The sequence below is a fragment of the Aptenodytes patagonicus genome, chromosome 1, assembly GCF_965638725.1.
Source record: "Aptenodytes patagonicus chromosome 1, bAptPat1.pri.cur, whole genome shotgun sequence".
Taxonomy (NCBI): Eukaryota; Metazoa; Chordata; class Aves; order Sphenisciformes; family Spheniscidae; genus Aptenodytes; species Aptenodytes patagonicus.
In genome coordinates this window covers 151,565,178-151,588,537 of record NC_134949.1, presented here as the reverse complement: position 1 = coordinate 151,588,537, position 23,360 = coordinate 151,565,178, and the positions used below count along the sequence as shown (strand labels likewise).

Sequence of the window (23,360 nt, the reverse complement as noted above, 5' to 3'; positions counted from 1 at the left end):
TTAGAGAGAACTTCACTGCAAAAATAAATTCCACCCACTCTTCAAATTCACTCCATTTTTATGGGATCCTATACATTAATTTTGTCAAGGATGTAGTCACTGTAACTTGTGCCCTTCTGATTTGCAGATTGCATTGATAACTATAATGGAAGTCAATGAAAAATATACTTCATTACCTCGAAATGATCTGAAGTACCTGGGTAATTTTCATTTTAGCAGATTGTCTGCTAATGTGAGAAACAACAGCAAGAGGCCTGAAAAACATGTTTATCACTGTTATTTCTCTGGTTATTGAACATTAGATTACACTCATGTAAAGCCCTGTGCAAACAAACAACTTTATCTTCTTTTTACAATTTGCTTTGTCATATGAGCTCTCACTGAGCTCTTCTTGGCTGTGCAAATGAAGCAACAAGGTTGTTTAAGGAAGGAAAGCTAGTTTATTTGAAGGAAATCCTCAGGAAAACAGTATATCATAAAAAAATTTCCTAGAAGCAGAATGAATTTAGCCTTAAGTTTGGTTGCCTAAAAGCATGATCAATATGATTTTGTACTCCCTGTGCACTACTTGCCTTCTTTTGACAGGACAAGTAACATAAGAGAAAGAAAATCTCATCTGAGTCCTGTTGATGTATCACTTCTGAAGCCAGCGAGATTTCTCTCACTCCAAAGTGTTTCAGAGTATTTGTTAAGATGAGTGAGTGGAAATGAATTGCTGCACTTCTATCTTCCTCCTTCCAGCAAACTGTAAATGCAGACATACATTTTCATGTCAGCTAATGTGATCACATTATTAGCATGAGTTTGCTTAGGGTTGGCAGGAGGATATCAAGGTCCCAGGAGCAGGATTAGGTTTTATTTAGGCTTTTTACCCCTTAAAAAGAACAATAAAAAAGAATTCATAAGTTGTGTTGTGGGACCATAGTCTCATTTTTGTACTCCTACATGCCAACAGTGTTTTAATGAAATAGCAAGAAAATAAAACGTTAAATAGTATGAGTGAAAAAAAAGAAAAGAAAAAACCCTCGATCCTCCAAAAACAGATAAAACCAAATGTGTTTTAGCAGAGCCTGATTTTGCATTCTCTAGGGCTTAATACAACAGTTCTTGCACAACCAGTGACTGCACCAAGATTGTTCCAATGTAAGAAATGTTGAGAGCTATAAAATATTTTGTGAATATTTTTAACCAGGGATCAATGTCAAGCTGATTAGCATAAATGTTTCTTTAATTGAAACAGAATTCCAGTTATTATAGAGCAAACTGCTTTTACAAAGAAAAAGTGTCCACATTGAAAGTAAGACAGGCCAAATTCAGTTTCAGACAAATTATCCGCCGGAGTGACTTTCAGGCTCATCTGTTTTTTTGTTTTGTTTTGTTTTGATCCAGGCTTTTTTGCAGGGTTTTGGTTTTGGTGGACTTTTTTAATATAAAAGGAAGTGGAGGTTATGCTGGTTCTTGGGAGAAAATCCTATCATCTACAGCTACTCGCTGTTAGAGCAGCCTTGAGGTTTCTCAACAGTGCTGAGAAACCCCCCCGCCGCAGAAGACTTCACTGATCCAGAGGGCCCGAGCATGGATGCGGCTGGAAGTCTGGGTGGGAGGTTTTGGGGAAATGGAAAGAGCTCTTCTCCTCCTGCTCCTCACGCTTCCTCTGCTACCGCTGAATCTACCAGGAGGGGTGGGAGCCATCCTTGCTTTGAGTGGGTGCTGTGACTCATTTCCATTTGCCTCTTAATATCATATTTCAGACTTAAAAAAGCCATCTAGATGAGGGATACAACCTGGGATGTATGATTAACCTCACACCCTCTGTGGGAGAGATACTGCTTCTCTCTCACTTACCAGGTTCTCTCAAGGACTAAACACAGATAAAAGCCACGTTTGATCATCTCTACCAGCTCCCTGTAATTCAGCCTTGTTCACTTGGGTTGCACTCCCCAGGTTGCCAGCTTCTCTGACTCAAGATAAAACAGACCCACCAGTAATTCAGACCAATCCCACAAAGGTATTGGAAGATGGGGATTGAGACCTTGAATGCCTCACAGGGCTTAATATTCATAATGAAAGTTTGACCTGTTCTGGCAGCCAATTATACAAAACAATATATGTGGTTTAACACATTATTATCAGAGAGAAGGAAATCAAAGCCAAAGTATGATCTCATTCTTCCATATAGTGTATTAACCTATTAAAAGATTTAGAGTACTCCATCACAGAAGTGAATTAATAATTAAATGGAAGATGTCCGGTGCTTTATCACATTTTATGCCCATACTTTCGTAAGAAAAGGGGCATTAGTTTATTTTAAGAAAAAAAGCCACTTAACGCTGATTAGGAGCTTAAAAATGAAAAACGAAGCCTCCATAGAATACAATCCCGGTTCCAAAATAATAATTCCTTCCACAGCACATTTTCAGGAGATGTGTTTATTTTTAAATGTAGATAATGATACATCCTTCATAGTGTACAGACTTTCTGCTTAACTGTCTATTATTACAACTTGAGTATTAGTTACTTTAATACAAATAGCTAAATACATTGACAAAGACAAATTAAGCCCTAAAAAGAAATTACGGAACTTCTGCTATTGTGAATGAGTTTTTCGTCTGTGACTATATTCAGATTGTGCCAATACAAACTTTCAGGCACAACATATTCCCTTGTGATGATGCCTTTTCATCTGCACAATAATTGTATTCATAATTAAATATATGGATTCTTTTAATTTTGATTGTCTAGTTCTGCAAATTGTTCACAAAACAGAAGGTTAAGAATGACCAAACCTGATGCTGACAATCATTTTGATTGATACCATATGTTGGGGTTTTACACATCTTTCTCCTTTTATATGTGTTCTTAGTGTTCTGATACATAAACTAAATGAAACAGAAAGGTTCTTTGAGTCTTGAAAGTATAAATTACTATGAGTTCCAACCTACTACGACATGAGCAACAAGAAGATAGCACATCCCGATGGTACAGGACACAATCATCATGGGGAAACCTAACCTGAAACAACAATAAAATAAAGGAAAGATCAATAAGGATACAATAGTTTGTTCTCCAAGCAATTTATGAAAAGGAAATTTAAGTTATCCTACCCATTCCAAGCCCTGAATATTCTTATAGCAGTGCCAAAAGCATGGATGAACTGCAAGTATGACAATGTCTAGGAGTCTAATATTCAAGCTCACATTTCTACTTCTGGGCTATTTAAGAGATAGGTGGTCAAAATTGGCATAATTTCATTGGTTTCAGGGCTTCTCTTCCCATTTACTTTGTCACAGAATCTGGCATGCCTTGTTGTTTTGGTTTTTTTTTTCCCCAGGCAATATGCAATTATACAGGTAAAATAACAATTCTTACAAATTATGCAGCATTAGAATAGATTATCCAGTGTGTATCATTTCAGATTAGGTGTGTAACTGCAGTATGGCACTTTATAACTTCATCTATGGCTGAAACTCATTAAATCGTTTCCCTGTTGATCTGTAGTTACATACAGCTAGTATTCCTCTTCTGTACCTCTCACCAGGTTTAACAGACTTGAACGGACTGTTGGAAATAAACACCAGGCAGCTGTAAAAGTGCTAAAACTTTGTTATTCTATCAAAACAGCTATTTGCTTTTCACCGCAGACTAAGCTTTTCAGACAACACCCAGATTTTATACCTTTCTTTAGACTGACAAACACAGGCAGCAGAGACAGACAACTGGACAGGATCATAGAATCATAGAATCACTGAGGTTGGAAAAGACCTCTAAGATCATCGAGTCCAACCGTCGACCCAACACCACCATGCCCACTAAACCATGTCCCTAAGCGCCTCATCTACTCGTCTTTTAAATACCTCCAGGGATGGGGACTCCACCACTTCCCTGGGCAGCCTGTTCCAATGTTTCACCACTCTTTCAGTAAAGACATTTTTCCTCACGTCCAATCTAAACCTCCCCTGGCGCAATTTGAGGCCATTTCCTCTCGTCCTATCGCTTGTTACTTGGGAGAAGAGACCGACACCCACCTCGCTACAACCTCCTTTCAGGGAGTTGTAGAGAGCGATGAGGTCTCCCCTCAGCCTCCTTTTCTCCAGGCTAAACAACCCCAGTTCCCTCAGCCGCTCCTCAGAAGACTTGTTCTCCAGACCCCTCACCAGCCTCGTTGCCCTTCTCTGGACACGCTCCAGCACCTCAACATCCTTCTTGTAGTGAGGGGCCCAAAACTGAACACAGGATTCGAGGTGCAGCCTCACCAGGGCCGAGTTCAGGGGCACGGTCACTTCCCTACTCCTGCTGGCCACACTAGTTCTGATACAGGCAATGTATACAGGCAACGATACAGGATGTTGTGGAGTTGGCCGAATTCTACTCTGCTAGATTTGTAGGTCTTCCATATGTGTGAAAAGAAGGGAGTTTTCTAAAACTTAAAAGTATTATTGTATGATACTGAAGGACTGTGAAGAATCACTGCTGCGATCACACTCATTTGTTTTATGTTACTAAAATCATAAGGAGAACTGAGAGGAGAAATGATCATGCCACAAATGACCCTCCTTACGTACTTTCTTTTGTGAAGTTCAGCCAAGAATTTCTGTAAACCTCATCAAAGCATGGCAATGTTCTCTGAAAGCAGAGAGAAATAAGCATTTCACTTATTCTCTTCCTTGAAGTAAGACCTGCTTATTACATGTGGGTACATTAGTTGTGCCTTTTTGCCTTGCTTGTTAGGAGCCCTCAGGAAGGTTCCTCGAGCCTGTTCCCCTCTGTCATTGCTGATCAGACCACCGATGAAGAGATGTCCATTTAGTAGGTGACAGGAGGACACCATTCTCTGAGTTTGGGTGGATGAATAGCTACTTTCTTTAGGAAGCTACAGCTACAAGGGACAACTTGGGCCATTAAGTCTGGCCCCTACTTCCTCAGGGTACGAAACCACTTGCATAAAATGAAAATTAAACCTCTCAATGGCTCACTGCAGTCTGCTCTTTCTATCTGCAGCTGCAACATTACTCTATACCTTGAGATCCTCATGAGTCATGTTCCTTTCACTGCTGTTTTGTTGAAAAGCTGACCGAGAGAGGCGTAGATGTGACCAGCAAAACAGAGGTGCTTTCACCTTAACAGCCATTGTTTCAAGTTACTGTCAAGGGAATTTTACCATGAATGAAGGTCACTGCAAACATACAAAAATAAACAGCCCTGACCTATAAAATTTACAGAATAACTAGGAAACCAATAAAACCCAAACACTCTAAAGAAAATATTGGAATTATTTAGTGAAGAACAAGCTTGTCCATAATGCCTGCTTTGTGGCTGCTCTTGACCCATTATCAAAGTGAGCCCATCTCACATACCAATAGAAATAGAGGCAAACCAAGAACAAAAGGAAACTTTGCAAGGCTGGAAATGTACAAAGGGCAAGACTGTAAGGGCTGACAGATCATCTCATTTCTATCTCCTTGACATCCCCCTGAAGAAGCTGGCATGTCCCTGTGTCCATGACCAAATATTGCCTGTGAGATCTGCCCCAGAAGAACAGTTCCCATGCCCAGCTCCAGAGGCTTTCTCCTCCATCTTTCTGGGATTTAGGACCTGGTGTGCTGGTCTCTTCTGCCATTCTGGTAACAGGCGTTATTATCACTGTTCTGGCATCAAAGGCATTAATGTTCAGCTGGTATTTGGAATTGAGAAAGGAGAAAGGAGAAGAGGAGAGAGAAGGACCGGGTATGTCCAAGTGGTGAAAGGTATGAAGAATTGTTAGAAAGGGTCATAGGGCTGTCACAGCTTTCAAATATTTCCTGAAAAGTCTGAAGTGCATTTGGAGGATTTATTTTTCTTTTTTTGTTCATATGAACAGGCATAAGTATACTGAAGATGTTTTATTTCTTTTCTATATTGACTGGTCAGATCCTTGCTTTTGAATGACTCATTACTTGAAAGAGCTCAATCATTATTTAGTCACTAAACTATGATCAAGCTGATTATATTGCAAAATAGCAGAGCTAAAGCATCTCTTGGAATTATTTTAGGAAAAAAAAATTAATTTGATGGCTAGCCAACTGTTTCTCAGAACCTTTCCTTCCTTCTCTCAGCAAATCTGATCTCTGGCCCTCCCTAATCTCACTTAGATAAAAGTGTCCAGATAGGACAAAAAAGCAAAACCAGCAATGGCTGTAGGAATAAAATAACATGGCTAAAAAATCCTCCTACACCCTTCAGTATATCTAATGAATGCTCCCTGCAGCTGTATCCACATGACAGGCTGGTGAACCGGAGATTGCTACAACTCTCATAAGAAAACCGGCTGCTGTTTGACAGAAAACAGAATTTTATTGACCTCACAGTTGGCAAACAATGAGCTGGTACTGGGAGGAGTGGGGACAGCACAGATCTTAACCTGTACTAATGCAACCTAACAAACCTCCCTGGAGGATGCACAGTAGCTGAGCAGTGAATCGCAGTATAACGCCTTCATGAAGACTGGCAAGGGGAGGATCCAAAAAGATTCAGTGGCTACTCAACCACTGAAAAGAGAACAGAAAAGCTAGCTCCAGCTTGGAAGAGGTCCGTGCAAGAAAATGGATGAATTATACAGGGCCACATATAAACATGCAGGAATTGTAAGCATACCCCCACTATCACAGTGCCAGTCAAATGTGTAGCTGGAGCCAGACACAGCCAGTCTGGGGAGGAACCTCATTTCATTTAGTGTGGATGCTTACATAGGGCACAACTACGAAGCCGTTATTCTCACTGCATGGACGATTACCCTTCAACTTGAGGCCTGAATTTCAGGCCCACTGGCCTGAGCACTAATGTAATTGGATCAAATTCAATGTGGAATTTGTGTACCGGAGAGAGAGGAGATAAAGCTCAGTCAGTAAGTACTAGTTACTGCAGAGTTAATCGATTACTTGAGTTGGTTCAGTGGCCTATTATGCTATTACACTACCCATTGCTCTCCCCCAAAGCAAGATACATCTCCTGTCCCAGGCCACATACAACACAACGTTTAGGTATCTATGTTTTCTTTAGTTATATCAAATCTAAAATGCATTTTAATTAATGTAAAAACGACTTCCAGTAACATTCATTTTCAGCATACTCTTTGGAGGCAAAAAGCAGCATGTCATTCAGTTGCTCCTGCCCAGGAAAAAGGATCAGCAGAGTTTAGAAGTCATAAAACCCTTTCCTGCGCTAAAACTTCAGATTCGTAAGGAACACTAATTAGCATCTTTGGCATAAAAATACATTTTTACACGATTTTGTAACAGCATCTGATGCGACATTTTTATACACAAACTAAGGGAACAGGGCAGATGGATCCTGCACTGGGCAGCCTTTTCTTCCCTCTCCCTCTCTGTGGACAGGGAGATACACACGTACTGCATGGTACAAAAGCTTCATCCCAACTCCCCACAGCCAGCTCAGGGAGTTTTCACCGCTGCAGAGAGGAAGCAGGGTCAGACACAAGGAAAGGATGGATGACAGGATCTGGCATTCACCCCACTCTTCCCTCCTCCTCTTCGTACTAGAAGCTTACATGTAAAATTGCGATCTAAATGATATCGCACAGCTTAAATACACACAACAAGCAGATGTTAGTTCAGTGCGAGATAGTGAGAGCATTTCAAGTGAGAGCCCCAGGGATTTGTCTTGGACAAAGTTTTACTTATTAACAACTTCAGCAAACCAGTAGTGAAAAGCTTGCAAATCGCCCCAGCATAGGAGAGATGCCAGACTCTGTGGAGAACAGAATTCAGCATGTTCTTAACAAATTAAAATGAGAATTTGAAATGAACAAGATGAAACTCTGTGAAGGTAAGTGTGAAGTACGTATTAGAAGTCAAACGTGGGCACAAAACCAGCAAGGAAAGTGAAGCTTTTCATTGGTAATGACCTAGTTATTTCTGATCCTGCCTTGCTGCAAGATTTCTGGCCCTGTATTTACTTAGAAGAAAAGGAAACTGGTGTATGATTATTCTGGGAATAAATCCCATTTTTATTATAAAATAAAATATTATTTATACATAATATAAATATTTTATTTATATTATAAATGGATGTGAATATTCCAGCCTCAACCATTCTGTGATTCTCACCCACCTACTTGTTCCTCTGTTATTCAACACAGGATAAGAAAGCATCATCTGCACACCTGAAGACTGGCATGTCATCAGAAAATATTTAACAAAGGACAGATGACAGATAATTCTTCTCATTCTTGGACAGTCTCTCATCGTATGCAATGCTTTGCTCTGGAAGTTTGATAATCACAAGATCATTTTTAAAAGAACATCTAAATGCCTATGAAAACAGCCTCAAAAAAGAGACTTGTGTGTAGATATACTTAGAAAATACATAAGGTTATTTGTGAATGAAAGGACAGTTACATCTTTTAATGAAGTTTCATAATTCGATTTGCAAAGTAACTCATTTATATTTCTTTTCAACAAAAGGGTATAACCACAATATTCATGGATCTTAATGAAAAGAATGTATCATAACCCCTCATGAACTGAACTCCAGAAGGGTGTTTTTTTTAATGGAAGATAGGACAATTTTACCTTGATAAAGAACAGAACTCAACTAGGTAACAAAATTTATATAGGTCTACATAAGTTATAGTCTCATGCAGTACAGCTCTGTGAGCAAGTTCTTTTTCTGTACCTCAGCTAGGATTACATAGCAGAGTGAAATCCTTTTTTGGGGGAAAAAGGGGAGAGGATAAAATTACCTTTATAAATGTAAGACTTGTTTGTGAATATTGTAGTTTCTGAAGTTTTCCATATTTTTTCAGATTTATCCAAAACAATCTAGAAATTATTTGTACTAACATTCTTAGATATATAGTTCATTTTCATTGTGATTATTTGCTGCCAAATTCTCCTATGGAGAGATTTTCTGAAAAGTTTATTTTTACTTTTCATATTAATTGTTAAAAAAAGAAAACCTCAGAATTCCTTGGGGAAAAAAAATCCATTTTTATTATCTCTATTGATTAATTCCCTACCTTTTTCCTTTGGCTTTGGGAAGGAATGGAAACTGAAAGGAAAGATTTTTAATTTGTTGTTTGCCTTACTCTCAAAGCCACTAGGAATTTTCCTCTTGGTCAATTTCTCAGTTCTTATTATATCTGTGGTCACTTTCCTGTCATCCTATTTCTTCTTTCTCTTTCTTTTAATGCAGACTACCTTATGAGTCTGCTGTCATTTTGGTTGTGTCAATCTTTCCATCATTCCAAGTCTTTGACATACATCAGTATGTCAATATATGTCATATTCCCATTCAGTTTACCTGAAAGGGAAGTGTGGACTTTACTAACAGCTTAAAGAAAACAGATTCAAGACATTTATCACATGCCCATGACCCCTTCAAATCCAGACACTTGTTGTAGCTCAGAAAACAGGTGGCTAAAACTGCAAGTGATCATTAGTTCAACATTAAATTTCTGTGAATTTCATATAGGCTGGAATTACATAAAAATTACAGTGTGGTTACCTACTAGTTACCATACACAGGAGTTACTGTGTAATTTAAATCACAGAACAAAACCCATAATCTATTTTCTTCTGATTGCGAAAATTATAATAATTTCTCATGATATTCTATCTGGTTTGAGTCTATGCCAAGATTTCCCACAGAGTCACTGCCAGGAGTGAACCTCAGATAGGGAAAATCAGATGCGGAGTGAGAAAATGTAAAGGTTTTAGGTTTTGCCTCTCACAGTCTAGAACATACTTCTAAAGGTGTTTTCCTGTAACCTCAACACTTTTATATGCAGAATGAGCAATGGGCCTTTCCTTAGCCTTCCAAAATTCTGATTATCTAAAGAAAAAAGTGCAAACTTTCATTGTAAGAGAATAGTTGGTCTGCCAGCTCCACCTGGCAGATTCAAATGACTATCATAGAATATTTGTTGCAGTATCTGTCTAGGTCTCTGGGGTACAACAGGTGAAATACAGGACTGTCAGAACAAGTGACTCTGATAACTATCCAAAACCTATTCATACACGGTAAGCTAGCAACCTGTATGAAACATCATGAAAAAAAATTGAAAGACATCAATTGTAGTAAAAAAGCACTGTAATTGATTATTTAAAAAATCAGCAAGGCACTAGTTATTAGATGACAACAGCATCTAACGTTTCTTTTAGAACTAAACATACAGTTCCAATAGGAAATGGTGAAATCCTGCAGAGGTCAGGAAAGAACAGAGCTGAAGTACAGAAACAAACCTGAAAACACAGATAGAACTAACAGTGACATTTTACTGGGGAAGAGCAGTAACACTGAAAAATTTGTGGAAGTTATTTTTCCCACTATCATTGTGATTCTAATATCCCTTTAAATGAATAAATCCATATTAATAGTTTGGCAACGTGCACAAGGTGTTCAAAACCTTGTATCTAGGTGACAAAGGGGGGAAAAACCAGTAACTTTCCACATTTAGCCTTCAGGGCCCCATGGCCAACATAAATACCCCACATTTAAATGAGAAAGAGAATTACTTTAGTCAAGCTCATTGCTGTCACTGAATGTAAAAGAATCTAGATTCAGACCTTTGCACATGTTGGGATGCATTTTACTAAATTTATATAGCATGCTCAAATCCAGATTACCTGGCTCTATAGATTAGGCCTCAGTGGGATACTATTATAGAGAGAGACATGCACAAGCCAATGGCCTGAAAAATATCTTAAACTTAAATCACTTGTTTAAGCATGGGAATAATTGCATCCTAACTTAGAAAACACATTTAAGTGTTTTGCTGGATCAGGAGTCAAACAGACAAATCAAGACCCCAGATATCTCATCTGTAGTCACTTTTGGAAGATATCCAAAGGCAGGAAAACCAATATAATGATAAGACAGTATGGTACTCCTGTGTTCCCATCTTTGCTTCACCCATAAAAGTTTTGGCTTTTCTCCATCTATCTGCCCTATGGCATAGAATCATAGAATCATAGAATCATTGAGGTTGGAAAAGACCTCTAAGATCATCGAGTCCAACCGTCGACCCAACACCACCATGCCCACTAAACCATGTCCCTAAGCACCTCATCTACTCGTCTTTTAAATACCTCCAGGGATGGGGACTCCACCACTTCCCTGGGCAGCCTGTTCCAATGTTTCACCACTCTTTCAGTAAAGACATTTTTCCTCACGTCCAATCTAAACCTCCCCTGGCACAACTTGAGGCCATTTCCTCTCGTCCTATCGCTTGTTACTTGGGAGAAGAGACCGACACCCACCTCGCTACAACCTCCTTTCAGGGAGTTGTAGAGAGCGATGAGGTCTCCCCTCAGCCTCCTTTTCTCCAGGCTAAACAACCCCAGTTCCCTCAGCCGCTCCTCAGAAGACTTGTTCTCCAGACCCCTCACCAGCCTCGTTGCCCTTCTCTGGACACGCTCCAGCACCTCAACGTCCTTCTTGTAGTGAGGGGCCCAAAACTGAACTCAGTATTTGAGGTGCAGCCTCACCAGGGCCGAGTACAGGGGCACGATCACTTCCCTACTCCTACTGGCCACACTATTTCTGATACAGGCCAGGATGCCATTGACCTTCTTGGCCGCCTGGGCACACTGCCGGCTCTTGTTCAGCCGGCTGTCAACCAACACCCCCACGTCCTTTTCCGACAGGCAGCTTTCCAGCCACTCTTCCCCAAGCCTGTAGCGCTGCATGGGGTTGTTGTGGCCGAAGGGCAGGACCCGGCTCTTGTCCTTGTTGAACCTCATACAGTTGGCCTCGGCCCATCGATCCAGCCTGTCCAGGTCCCTCTGCAGAGCCTTCCTACCCTCGAGCAGATCAACACTCCCGCCCAACTTGGTGTCGTCTGCAAACTTACTGAGGGTGCACTTGATCCCCTCATCCAGATCATTGATAAAGATATTGAACAAGACTGGCCCCAAAACTGAGCCCTGGGGAACACCGCTCATGACCGGCCGCCAACTGGATGTAACTCCATTCACCACAACTCTCTGGGCCCGGCCGTCCAGCCAGTTTTTGACCCAGCGCAGAGTACACCTGTCTAAGCCGTGAGCCGCCAGCTTCTCTAGGAGAATGCTGTGGGAGACGGTGCCAAAGGCCTTACTGAAGTCCAGGTAGACCACATCCACAGCCTTTCCCTCACCCACTAGGCGGGTCACCTGGTCATAGAAGGAGATCAGGTTGGTCAAGCAGGACCTGCCTCTCATGAATCCGTGCTGGCTGGGCCTGATCCCCTGGTTGTCCCGCTCATGCCTTGTGAGCGCCCTCAAGATGAACCGCTCCATCATCTTCCCCAGCACCGAGGTCAGGCTGACAGGCCTGTAGTTCCCCAGATCTTCCTTCCAGCCCTTCTTGTAGATGGGCATCACATTGGCAAGCCTCCAGTCATCCGGGACCTCCCCCGTTAACCAGGACTGCTGATAAATGATGGAGAGTGGCTTGGCGAGCTCCTCTGCCAGCTCCCTCAGCACTCTCGGGTGGATCCCATCCAGCCCCACAGACTTGTGAGCATCCAGGTGGCGTAGCAGGTCATTGACTGTTTCCTCTTCGATTATGGGGGGTTGCATGAAACAGCTGTCAGAGTCTCCAACAGATAAGTTGCAGCTTCAAGTAAAAATGTAGTTACTCTTTATGTGAATGATACAATTACCCAAAGCAACTCACAAGATTGCCCCAAGACAACACTGCTTGATTTCTACCCGACTACCTATATCTAGAGCGAACCAACCACGTTTGAACATGTCGGATGAATCCTTTTCCCAAGAAGGCTTGCACCAACCAACCTTCAGCCGAGGTGAGAGCCAGGAAAACAGAGAGCAGAAGCAGCTCTGCTCTGTATAGTTCATTTAAAAGAGTATATTGTCTCTCTTTTCCATCAACAGATACTCCCAAGAAACATACCGTATACAATGATGAAGCTCCAAAGTGAGCTGTCAAAACTAAATAGAAGTTTATCATCAAAGCAATAACTCCATTCTTTGCCAGGCAGTGTTGTTATGATTATTTGAAAACAAGTGATCTTATATGCTGTATGTTGGCAAAACGGAATATGTCACAGACTGAATTTTAGCTCTGTCTTTAGTCAGATGATTTTTCTCGGTTTTGTAATGTAACATACTTGATTTTGTTTCTAACATTTGTGCTCCAAAGAGACCAAAGCATTGCAAACACAGTGTTTATTGTTAGTGCCAATGTGCAGCTAGACAAATTGTTTACCACTACATTCACCAGAGCTGGGATAAATTCTGCAAACTTAAATCTGCACACCTTCTGGCAAATTCTACTCGTAAATTTAGTTGAAATAGTTTCAATTCACATGAGTTTCTGCTGAATTAATGACAAAATTAAATTTTTTTATTGCCAAGACTATTTGAGTCCCCAAATAGTCCCTAACAATCCATTACTTGGTGCTTTAATATGAAAATCCTAGAGGCAGAGTAGACTTTCCATTAATTATTAGGGGAACATGTTCTATATAGACAGGTAAGTTCCATTCCTGCCTACTAAAGAAGTAGAACACGCCATGATAAAGTGTCACATAAAGATTCAAGTTGATCTGGTAGTGATTTTTTGGGTTTATCACAACTTCATGACACCCTTGGATCTATCGTTGTATATTAGCAATATATTTGCTCTCCACATCCTCCAGGCAGACCCCAAAAGAAGTCTAGTCCTCAATTTGTTGCTTCTGGTTTTATTATAAAAGCTTCACGCCATTCTAAAATCTAGGAAACACAAATATATGAAATTGATTCAGGTCCTTGGGAAAGCCATACTTATTCCTCTCCCACACATCTGTGTAATGAGGTGTAGTTGTGAGTTTGAGCTTAAGAAGATTAAAATCATCATGGACAACTAGAAGAGAAAACCAATGAAGTATGTCTGACAGTGCTTTAAGAGACTCATGTACTGATTTTGAGTACAAATCTCAGTATTCCTGGTAGTGAACTGTTCTCATGAATTGTTTGAATGGTTCTGATACAAACATTCTACTAATGCGATAGATTTAAACAAAACTAGTGAGATTTACTGTGAAAAAATGAATGTGTTAGGACTGCTGAAATAGGTTTAGAAATGTTTACAGTTAGTGTGTCTGTATTTTATGAAACATTTAACATATTGTAAACTCACTTTTGATGATTATATGCTTTTTGCTCTGCAAAAAGCAAATTTTAGGCTTAGTCACATTTTTGTTAAAATACTTTTTTATAGCGCAAATCTCTGCTATAGAAATTTCTCATAAAATAAAATGTTTTGTCTATTTTTGAAACAAAATGTATCTACAAAAAAGTTTTAGACTACGTTATTTTTCTACATGGTCTAAACAAATCAACGATAATGGATATGGCAGAAATTAACTGTGATTTATTTTAGTTCCAAAATGTTTCAAATTAAATAACCTTTACTGACTCTGTATTACCTTGCTTTTTCTCAATGAGGATTCAGGAATGGAAGTTGCCTGAATGTTATTTACATGAATGTCCTTAATCCCAACCCTCACAAATGGTATCTTGGGGCACTTTTCTTAGTTTCTTTTTTTTTTCCCCAACGTACTCTTTTATTTTGATTAAAGCACAAGATAAAATGAAAATGGCATTTTACAGTAGAGATTAATCAGTCAATTCTTTAATAATTTCAACAGAGCACTCTCAACTATTCTAAAAGCCCTGGACTTTGCTAAAAAGCCAGATGCTACATAAGAAAGAATATATTCCACCCCATTCCCCTCTCCTCTTTCTACCCGCTTTGAGATTCCCATTCATGTGCCATATAATGTGATGATAAAGAATTCATGTGAAGCAGTTTACTGGGACAAAGGAGCAATGTAATTGCATTTTGAATTAAAAAGTAGAAGGATGTTTCCTGTGCACTAATGATTAGTTTTCATTATGAACTCAGGAGATGAATCCTGATAAAAGGTTGTTGATGTTGTAAGGCCAGCAAACTTTCCACCACAAACCCTATGCTTTAGGCCACCCAGTCTAAGATAAGAGCAGAGAGTGGAGATTTTCATTCCAGCAGGGTGAAGGCTTCTCCCCAACCCACCATGAAATGCCAGCCAAAGGCAAATAAGGGGGCAGCTGGAATCTCCCAAGGCCTCTCTGCCATCATGGTGCACAGCAGTGTACAAGTCTTCCTACCCCAGAGAAGCCACAGATCTGAGCTCTTATGTGCTCACTACAGGGAAAGATTTATTAACCACAGGTCTAATTTTAAGTGCACTGGCAAACTAAGGTTAAATAAAGTGAATCCTACTCTAAGTGTATCAGTTCCTCAGCACGGTAAAGCTCCCATATACAAAGCATTAGACAAATAAATACTATACAAATATATCCCTCCAGACTGTCACAGATATATACCAACATTTCTTATGAGATGAAAGAGGAGACCTAACAGATGGACAAGATAGAAAAAGTATAGTATAGAGAGGCAGATAAGTACCACTAGCAGGATGTTTTAACATGGGGTAGCTACATGACCAGTTCACAGGTCTTGCAAGTCAATCAGAAACATCAACTGGGGTTCACTGTCTAATTGTTATAGATGACAGATAACCCTTAAGGTGCTTCAAGCTGAAAGCTCAAAGCTTGAGAAACTCCAGTTCTCTACTCCTAATAATGAATGTACTAAATTTTCAGAAGTTTCTTTGAGAAAGACCACATTAGTTCCAGTGTTGTCACGTAACACACACCACCATGAGCATTATTTAGGCCTGCATTGGCAATAAAGATTACAGAGTGACTGAAATGAGGGGAAAACAGGAATAAAATAATTAGATTTTTTAAAATTATGAAGACATTCTACTATCTTCATATTTTCAACAAGTGGGTGAAAACTAAGCTGGTTGCTTCACAAACTTCTGCCTCCCTCCTCCCATCTCCTTCTCTTCAGTGGAAGAGCTGGACTGCTGCTCCAGGAATGCAAGGGTGCCCCAGCCACCCACCTGGGCATTGCTTCATGGGCCTATCCTTAGCTCATAACATGACACAGGAGTGTCATGGAAGTTCCCCAGCAAGTCAGTTATGCAGGAGACCAGGTGGTCTGGGCCAACCATTTATACCAAGGCTATATGCACCCTAGTCTTCCTCCTTTATTGTTTTAGTTTTTTCATTTTCTTTTGAACAGCTTGGACAATCAAATGATTGGTTTAAGTGTCATCAAGTGATTCTGAACCATTCCTAAGTCCCACCACAGAATCACATTATTATCATAGAATTATAGAATCATGGAATCATTAAAGTTGGAAAAGACCTCTAAGATCATCGAGTCCAACCATCGACCCAACACCACCATGCCCACTAAACCATTATCTTTCTAAAACATCAGGATCATTGTTTCAGATATGTTTATGACATATCTGCCAAGGACAGGATCAAACACTTGGATGTAGTGACTCTGCTGAGATGTATCCAGCCTCCCCTGGGCTTCAGGAAGTTCTGCCCACATCATGTTGCTTGTAAGATAAAAGGCAAGGGAGTAGCAGGGTGTGTGGGCACAAGGGCACCTTCCCCAAGCTGTCTCTGCCTCCTCCCCAGAGAGGCTGAGGGTGACAATCCAGCCAGCTTCCCAGCGTCATTTTATATGCATGCTCTGACCTGGTGTTTAATGGAGGGGAGTATTCTGGGTGCAAGGAGAGATGCTGTTAACCTGCATGGAGCTGATGTGTTTCAGGGTCCTGAAGATAAGGACTTGCCTGTGCTCACCCCCACACCAAGGGGGATGTCACTGGTGGTCTGGTCTCTGCCCGACTTGGAGGTCTCAGTGCAGGGGAACTCCCAAGCCACACTGGGGTCCCCCACATCTGCATCTGGTGCAAGAGGGCAGTGCTGGGCCTGAGTACCTGGCCACATCAACTGGGCTGTAGAAGTTTGTTTCCAAGGGTTGATAGCACTGAGGGAGCTGGAAACACCGGCTCTGTATGCATGAGTACACTTTTTCATTCCACACAAATCCAGGGCCTGTGTGAGGCTCACAGATAAACCACATGGGCAGGGCCTCAGGCACTGGTGTAAACCCTCATGGGTCTTGGACAAACTCATTACGCGGCTTGATCCCCAGATCCCTCACGGCACACTGGGGCACTTTTTGGAGGGTGGAGCACAATGCAGAATCACTCCCATCTCCCTGAGAGCAATGCTGCGTCTCTTGCTGGTTGGTTGTTTAGCCTGGAGAAAAGGAGGCTCAGGGGAGACCTTATCACTCTACAGCTACCTGAAAGGAGGTTGTAGCGAGGTGGGTGTCGGTCTCTTCTCCCAAGTAACAAGCAATAGGACAAGAGGAAATGGCCTCAAGTTGCACCAGGGGAGGTTTAGATTGGATATTAGGAAAAATTTTTTCACCAAAAGGGTTGTCAAGCATTGGAACAGGCTGCCCAGGGAAGTGGTTGAGTCACCATGGAGGTATTTAAAAGACACGTAGATGTGGTGCTTAGGGACATGGTTTGGTGGTGGACTTGGCAGTGCTAGGTTAAAGGTTGGACTTGATGATCTTAAAGGTCTTTTCCAACTTAAATGATTCTATGACTCTATGATTCATTTTAGTTTATTTCTCTGAATTTGGCCTTTTCAGCTAAGGTCAACAAACTTTTGAATTTCCTGTCTTAGAAACAGAAGGTACAGTGATGCATTCTGATGCATTTCAGCTGTAGCATTATGAAACAAAATCTTAAGCAAAAGCTTGACATTAATATCCTTACAGTGCTAGAGATGGAATACGAATATTTCTTGACTGTTTGGAATAATTTAGGGGTTTTTTTTCCCATTTTACCTTTAGGAATTCTATTCTTTAGATAATTTCCATAGTACTAGGAAAACAATTTATCTGTATGGATGCCACTTAGTTTTGAGCCTCTAACAGTTTTTTGTTCAACCTTCATTATCAGCAAGGAGTAAAGAAAAGGCTTAGTAATAAACAAACTCAGGAAAAAAAACCCACAAATATTTTTAAAATTATTTAGTAATATATGTTACACAGTACTACAAAGGAAAAAAACCCACCATAATTCCTTTTCAAACTTTCCTAGGATGAATTCTTCCCTTTTTCTTTACTAGACTTTTTCAAGGCAAGTAGAATGAAATGGATCCCTAATAAAAGAAAAGAACCTGCAAAACCTTATCTATTTTTCAGGAATAGGTTTTGTACCTTCTCCCAGAAAAGCAGCACTTAGTCACTATCATTTTAAAACTGTCATTACATATCTATTACCATTTTAGCCTATTGAACTGCTATATATGTGCTTAAACTTTAGAGTACTCCTATTTAAGTAACCCTCACCGAGGTTGAACAACTCCAAGTGTTGATCAGAAAGTTGTTATTCACGTGGTTTATTAGTTCTGTTTAAATTAATGTAATACCCCGAGTGTAAATATAATCAGGAAGATAATAATTTTTAAAAGTTATCAAAAATCACTGCTAAGTTCAAGCAATAAAAAAGGAAAGAATATAGTAAATACTACCACACCTTTTGTGTGAGAAATAACATCTAGTTTACACAAGAAAATAAAAATCTATTTACTATTCCATGAAAAGCACTACTTCCTTTGAGTAGTTCTAATTTCAAATGCATTATAATGAAAATAATGTAAATATTAAATCCTCCTTTCTTCTGATCATGTTGGGAGACACCAGGATAGTCTTTCTGACACATTATTTGGTAACAGAGGGAAAATCACCTTGCTAGTTCTATTAAAAATATCAAATTATTTGAAAAAATTAAATGCCATGTAAAACTATGATTCTGATGTAATTCCAAATGTCTGTATCATGCTTTGGCAAACAAACATGAAGCACAGGATAAAGCAGGCTCAAGCTGAGGAGAATTACTATACTCTTTTAAGAAGGCTTATTAGTCAGGGTTCATATGGCAAATGCCATATACTGAAAAAGCTTCATACTGACAGTGTTCTCTGAGTTTCCCAGACTTCATGTCTCTTCCTGCCATTTAAGTTACCTTTGTGTTTGGATCTCTTGCAAATTGTTTTTCAAAACAATGTTTAGAGATACAGAATTTATAGAATCATAGAATCATTAAGGTTGGAGAAGACCTCTAAGATCATCGAGTCCAACTGTTGACCCAACACCACTATGCCCACTAAACCATGTCCCTAAGCGCCTCATCTACACGTCTTTTAAATACCCCCAGGGATGGGGACTCCACCACTTCCCTGGGCAGCCTGTTCCAATGTTTCACCACTCTTTCAGTAAAGACATTTTTCCTCACGTCCAATCTAAACCTCCCCTGGTGCAACTTGAGGCCATTTCCTCTCGTCCTATCACTAGTTACTTGGGAGAAGAGACCGACACCCACCTCGCTACAACCTCCTTTCAGGGAGTTGTAGAGCGCAATAAGGTTTCCCCTCAGCCTCCTCTTCTCCAGGCTAAACGACCCCAGTTCCCTCAGCCGCTCCTCAGAAGACTTGGTCTCCAGACCCCTCACCAGCCTCGTTGCCCTTCTCTGGACACGCTCCAGCACCTCAACGTCCTTCTTGTAGTGAGGGGTCCAAAACGGAACACAGTATTCGAGGTGCGGCCTCACCAGGGCCGAGTACAGGGGCACGATCACTTCCCTACTCCTGCTGGCCACACTATGTCTGATACAGGCCAGGATGCCATTGGCCTTCTTGGCCGCCTGGGCACACTGCCGGCTCTTGTTCAGCCGGCTGTCAACCAACACCCCCACGTCCTTTTCCGACAGGCAGCTTTCCAGCCACTCTTCCCCAAGCCTGTAGCGCTGCATGGGGTTGTTGTGGCCAAAGGGCAGGACCCGGCTCTTGGCCTTGTTGAACCTCATACAGTTGGCCTTGGCCCATCGATCCAGCCTGTCCAGGTCCCTCTGCAGAGCCTTCCTACCCTCGAGCAGATCAACACTCCCGCCCAACTTGGTGTCGTCTGCAAACTTACTGAGGGTGCACTTGATCCCCTCATCAATATCTCCAAGCAAATATTCTCAATCCATCACTTTCTGACCAATTCTGGTTATTGCTAAAGTATCGCATTTAATTAGAAAATCATTTTCTAATTTCAATAATCTTTGAATAAGACTCTTGTTCAGCAACTATAGTGACTGTCTAATCAAATTTAGCATGTTGTAATTAACTGGAAACTTGGTACTTGATGTAATAACTATATGAAGCTGCAAAAAGTAGGATTTTTTTGGATAACAAAAACTATTTATACCAGCACATGTGACATTACACATGTGAGAATTCAAATATGTCTTGCTCAGTACAACCAACCATATGTGAATTTTATATCAACTCCCAGGTAGAATAAAAACAGAAACTGAGTTAAGACAGTTTGGCTTTTTATCTCTCCAAGTCAAATTACAAAAAGCATGGAAATGAGCAAGCACTTCACTAATTCTTCTCTACTTACAATCATCTCTACTTAACTGAACTTGTTCCCTTCTCAATCTCCCCTTCCTCCCTTCTCCCACCAACTCACTATCCCCAGCTTAAGACGCACAGTTTGTCAGAACAGGACTGTGTTCCACCCAGCTGTTTACAAGCTCAAACCTCGTTGTTCCTGGGCATACAGCTCATACTCTCTGCCCCTTACTGAAGGCAGTGGTGGCCTCACACCGTCCCATAAAATACTTGATCTTCCAGTAATCAGAAAGGCCAGTGATGGCAATAACCAGCCAGGACCCTCAAGAGGATTTAAAGATTTGGTTCTCCAGCTAGGGAATGTCATCCAGACTGAAGTGAGATTTTCAGTACAGTCTCAAAATCATGAGACACACCTGGACTCATATCACTCTGTTCTCATTTCAAGGATTAGTAGGGTGAATGACCAGCTACTTGATTCTTTAAAATCCAAAGACACAAATGATCAATTTATGTTTAACTCTAATTAACAATAAGCAGCTGAATAAAACACTCTAGCCAAATCATCATTGCAATGGCATCAGTTTCTTTGTATAGAAGCTCTTGGCCACAGTCCCTCCACGTTAATCATTCCTCTCTGCATCTCCCTAAAGCTGAGTGACACCTCTGCTTTGCTGCCTGCTGTTGCCCAATTATTTTTGTTTTGCCTTTTGATGCTACCTCTAATAAAGACCACTCCACACCCTCTCCTGTCTGTTTCACCACAGCTATCCTTACAAAGGCAATTCATACATATTTGAGAAAAGAATATATGTTGTGGGACACACCTGTACAAGTCTACATCTGAGCTACTGGCCTTTCTAGGACAGAATTTCTTTGACTTCAATTAGCTGTTTGTGTTAGGATGATGAATCACCCTCTAAAAGTTATTTCTCTCCATTGACTACGATGAGAGCTGGGTGTGGAAATAAAGATATCAACGCTGTAGAATGGAAAAGTGAGGTGAGATGAATCTTTCCTTTACTGACAGGCACCTCTGTGAACACTGGAAAATAATGAAACCTTATTTCCTACCAATTTGTGTCTTAAGTTTGATTGACTTTCTGTCTAAGTAGAAAGCTCCAACTGAATCTTTCTTCCATAACTTATAATGACGCTCACCTGTATGGATTTTTTCAGTGTGTAAAGTGTGGGCTCAGACTGCACTTTCCCTCAGTGGGAATACTAATAGGGTTTCTTTTCCTCTTCCAAGCCATCGACTTTGATGAAATTTCAGGGATTTTAATTATATTTGAGAAATCAAGCCCCCTTTCCCCACCGTCCTCTCCCCTGTCAAAAGTGTTTAATAAGCACATTCAGAAGTTATTAGGTGGGAAACACAGAGACACATTCACAGCAGTATGATTGCACAGGAAACCAGATGAAAAGTTAGGCTCTGATGGAAAGAGAGGAACAAAAAGCTTTTCAAAAGCATTCTTTTTTTTTGAAACTTACTTGTTACAGGTAGCTAACTGGTCTTGAGATGTGCCAAAGACTTACCTTGATATAACTCAAGAATGATTAGAGAAAGGGATCTAGCTTTGCATGTGCTTACATTATATAGTTCTAGTCTCCAACTTATTGTCCGAATGCTTATAAGCGTGGGAAGGTAACGGGGAAGAGAAAGAAATGTGAAGTTAAAAGTCTACATGAATTAGCATACATTTTGATTTGAAATGTCATGCAATCCCTAAGGAATTGTTAAGTTAAATATAAAAACTAAAATTCAGTTATTAAGTTATAAAAAAGAAAATTATCATCACAATTAATTGTAAATTTCAAGGCGATCTTAACTAGTGTGCTGCTGTTGATGCTCTCACAGTATATATCTCAGACTTCAATAAGAAATATAAAAGTGAAGTTCCATTTACCAAAATATTTTAAAACAGCTGTATGACTTAATAAATGATCTCTAACAAAGTTCAAATAAAAGGGGCATTTTAATCAGTTTACTACTCAGACGTACACCTACTGAACATGAAAACATTGCTGAAGTAGGGAATAATTTATCATTATTGCTCAAAGTGATAATACTTCTGCATGCAGTTTGTATTCTGAATAGTTACATGTTCTGAATACTGTTCAGAAATCTCACAAAGCCAAAAATTAATATTCCAGTGGTGTACCTCATAACTGAAAAGTCAAATTATTCTTATGACGAAGAATAATATCTGCCAAAATACAAAGAACAAGTGAGCTGCTTGTATGTCTGGGTTGAAATTATTAAACATGAAAAATGTGTTTGAGGGTTTTTTCTAAATGCAACTACATCATTAGTTCACACCAAATATACCGTGCTCTGGTAGTTACAATGGAAATAAACAACTTGCACAAGTGTCACTGAAGTAATTTATGTAATAATAAGCTTCAGCACATACTTAGTATTTCAAATTCTTCTATGCATTGACATACTAATTGCTAGCACTTCAAAATATACACTGACTAAACATACTTTGTGTCAGAAGAATATACTCACTAGATTTTTTCTGTACAATATTCAAAACATGGGATGATCTTAGTAACCATTTAAGTGAGGAGATACTTATTCCGCAGTCTGACTAGTACAATGACAGAACATCAAAGTCCATGTAAACATATGAAGCAATTGCAGATTTAACCAATGGCTTTTTGAATGTCAGTGTACCAGACATAAAGCTTCTTTTCCCTGGTATGCATGTACATGCATTTATGGCAGGGAAAGGAAATTAGTTTACCCTGTAAGAAAAAAAGCCCTGCAGGGGCAACGAGAAAGATATACATTGCCTGCTGCCTGTTTCTCCTTGTAAAGGGCATAAATCTTGTGCAATTTTCACAGCATCTGGTGGGGTCAGCTTTACACTCTAATGCAGGTCGTGTAGCTCTCCTCCATGTTAGTGTATATATATGTATTGAAAAAAAGGATTTTCCTCAACTAAGCTATAAACTACCACAGTCAAGTGCAGATTTCATTTTGGACCTCAGCTTGGCCCTCAATCTATTTCTCTTTTTTTCTTCAGTCAGTGACAG

The 23,360-nt window shown here is 40.1% G+C and overlaps 1 protein-coding gene across 1 annotated transcript in view; it reads right to left on the bottom strand.

Moving 5' to 3' along the window:
* Positions 1-2,845: 2,845 nt before the first annotated feature.
* The window catches only part of OCA2 (OCA2 melanosomal transmembrane protein), a 182,661-nt gene continuing 162,146 nt past the window's right edge, over positions 2,846-23,360 (bottom strand). Inside the window, exon 23 of the mRNA XM_076328905.1 lies at positions 2,846-3,012. Within this exon, the coding sequence (XP_076185020.1) occupies positions 2,925-3,012 (88 nt within the window). The 3' untranslated portion in view covers positions 2,846-2,924. The remainder of the gene's footprint in view (positions 3,013-23,360) is intronic.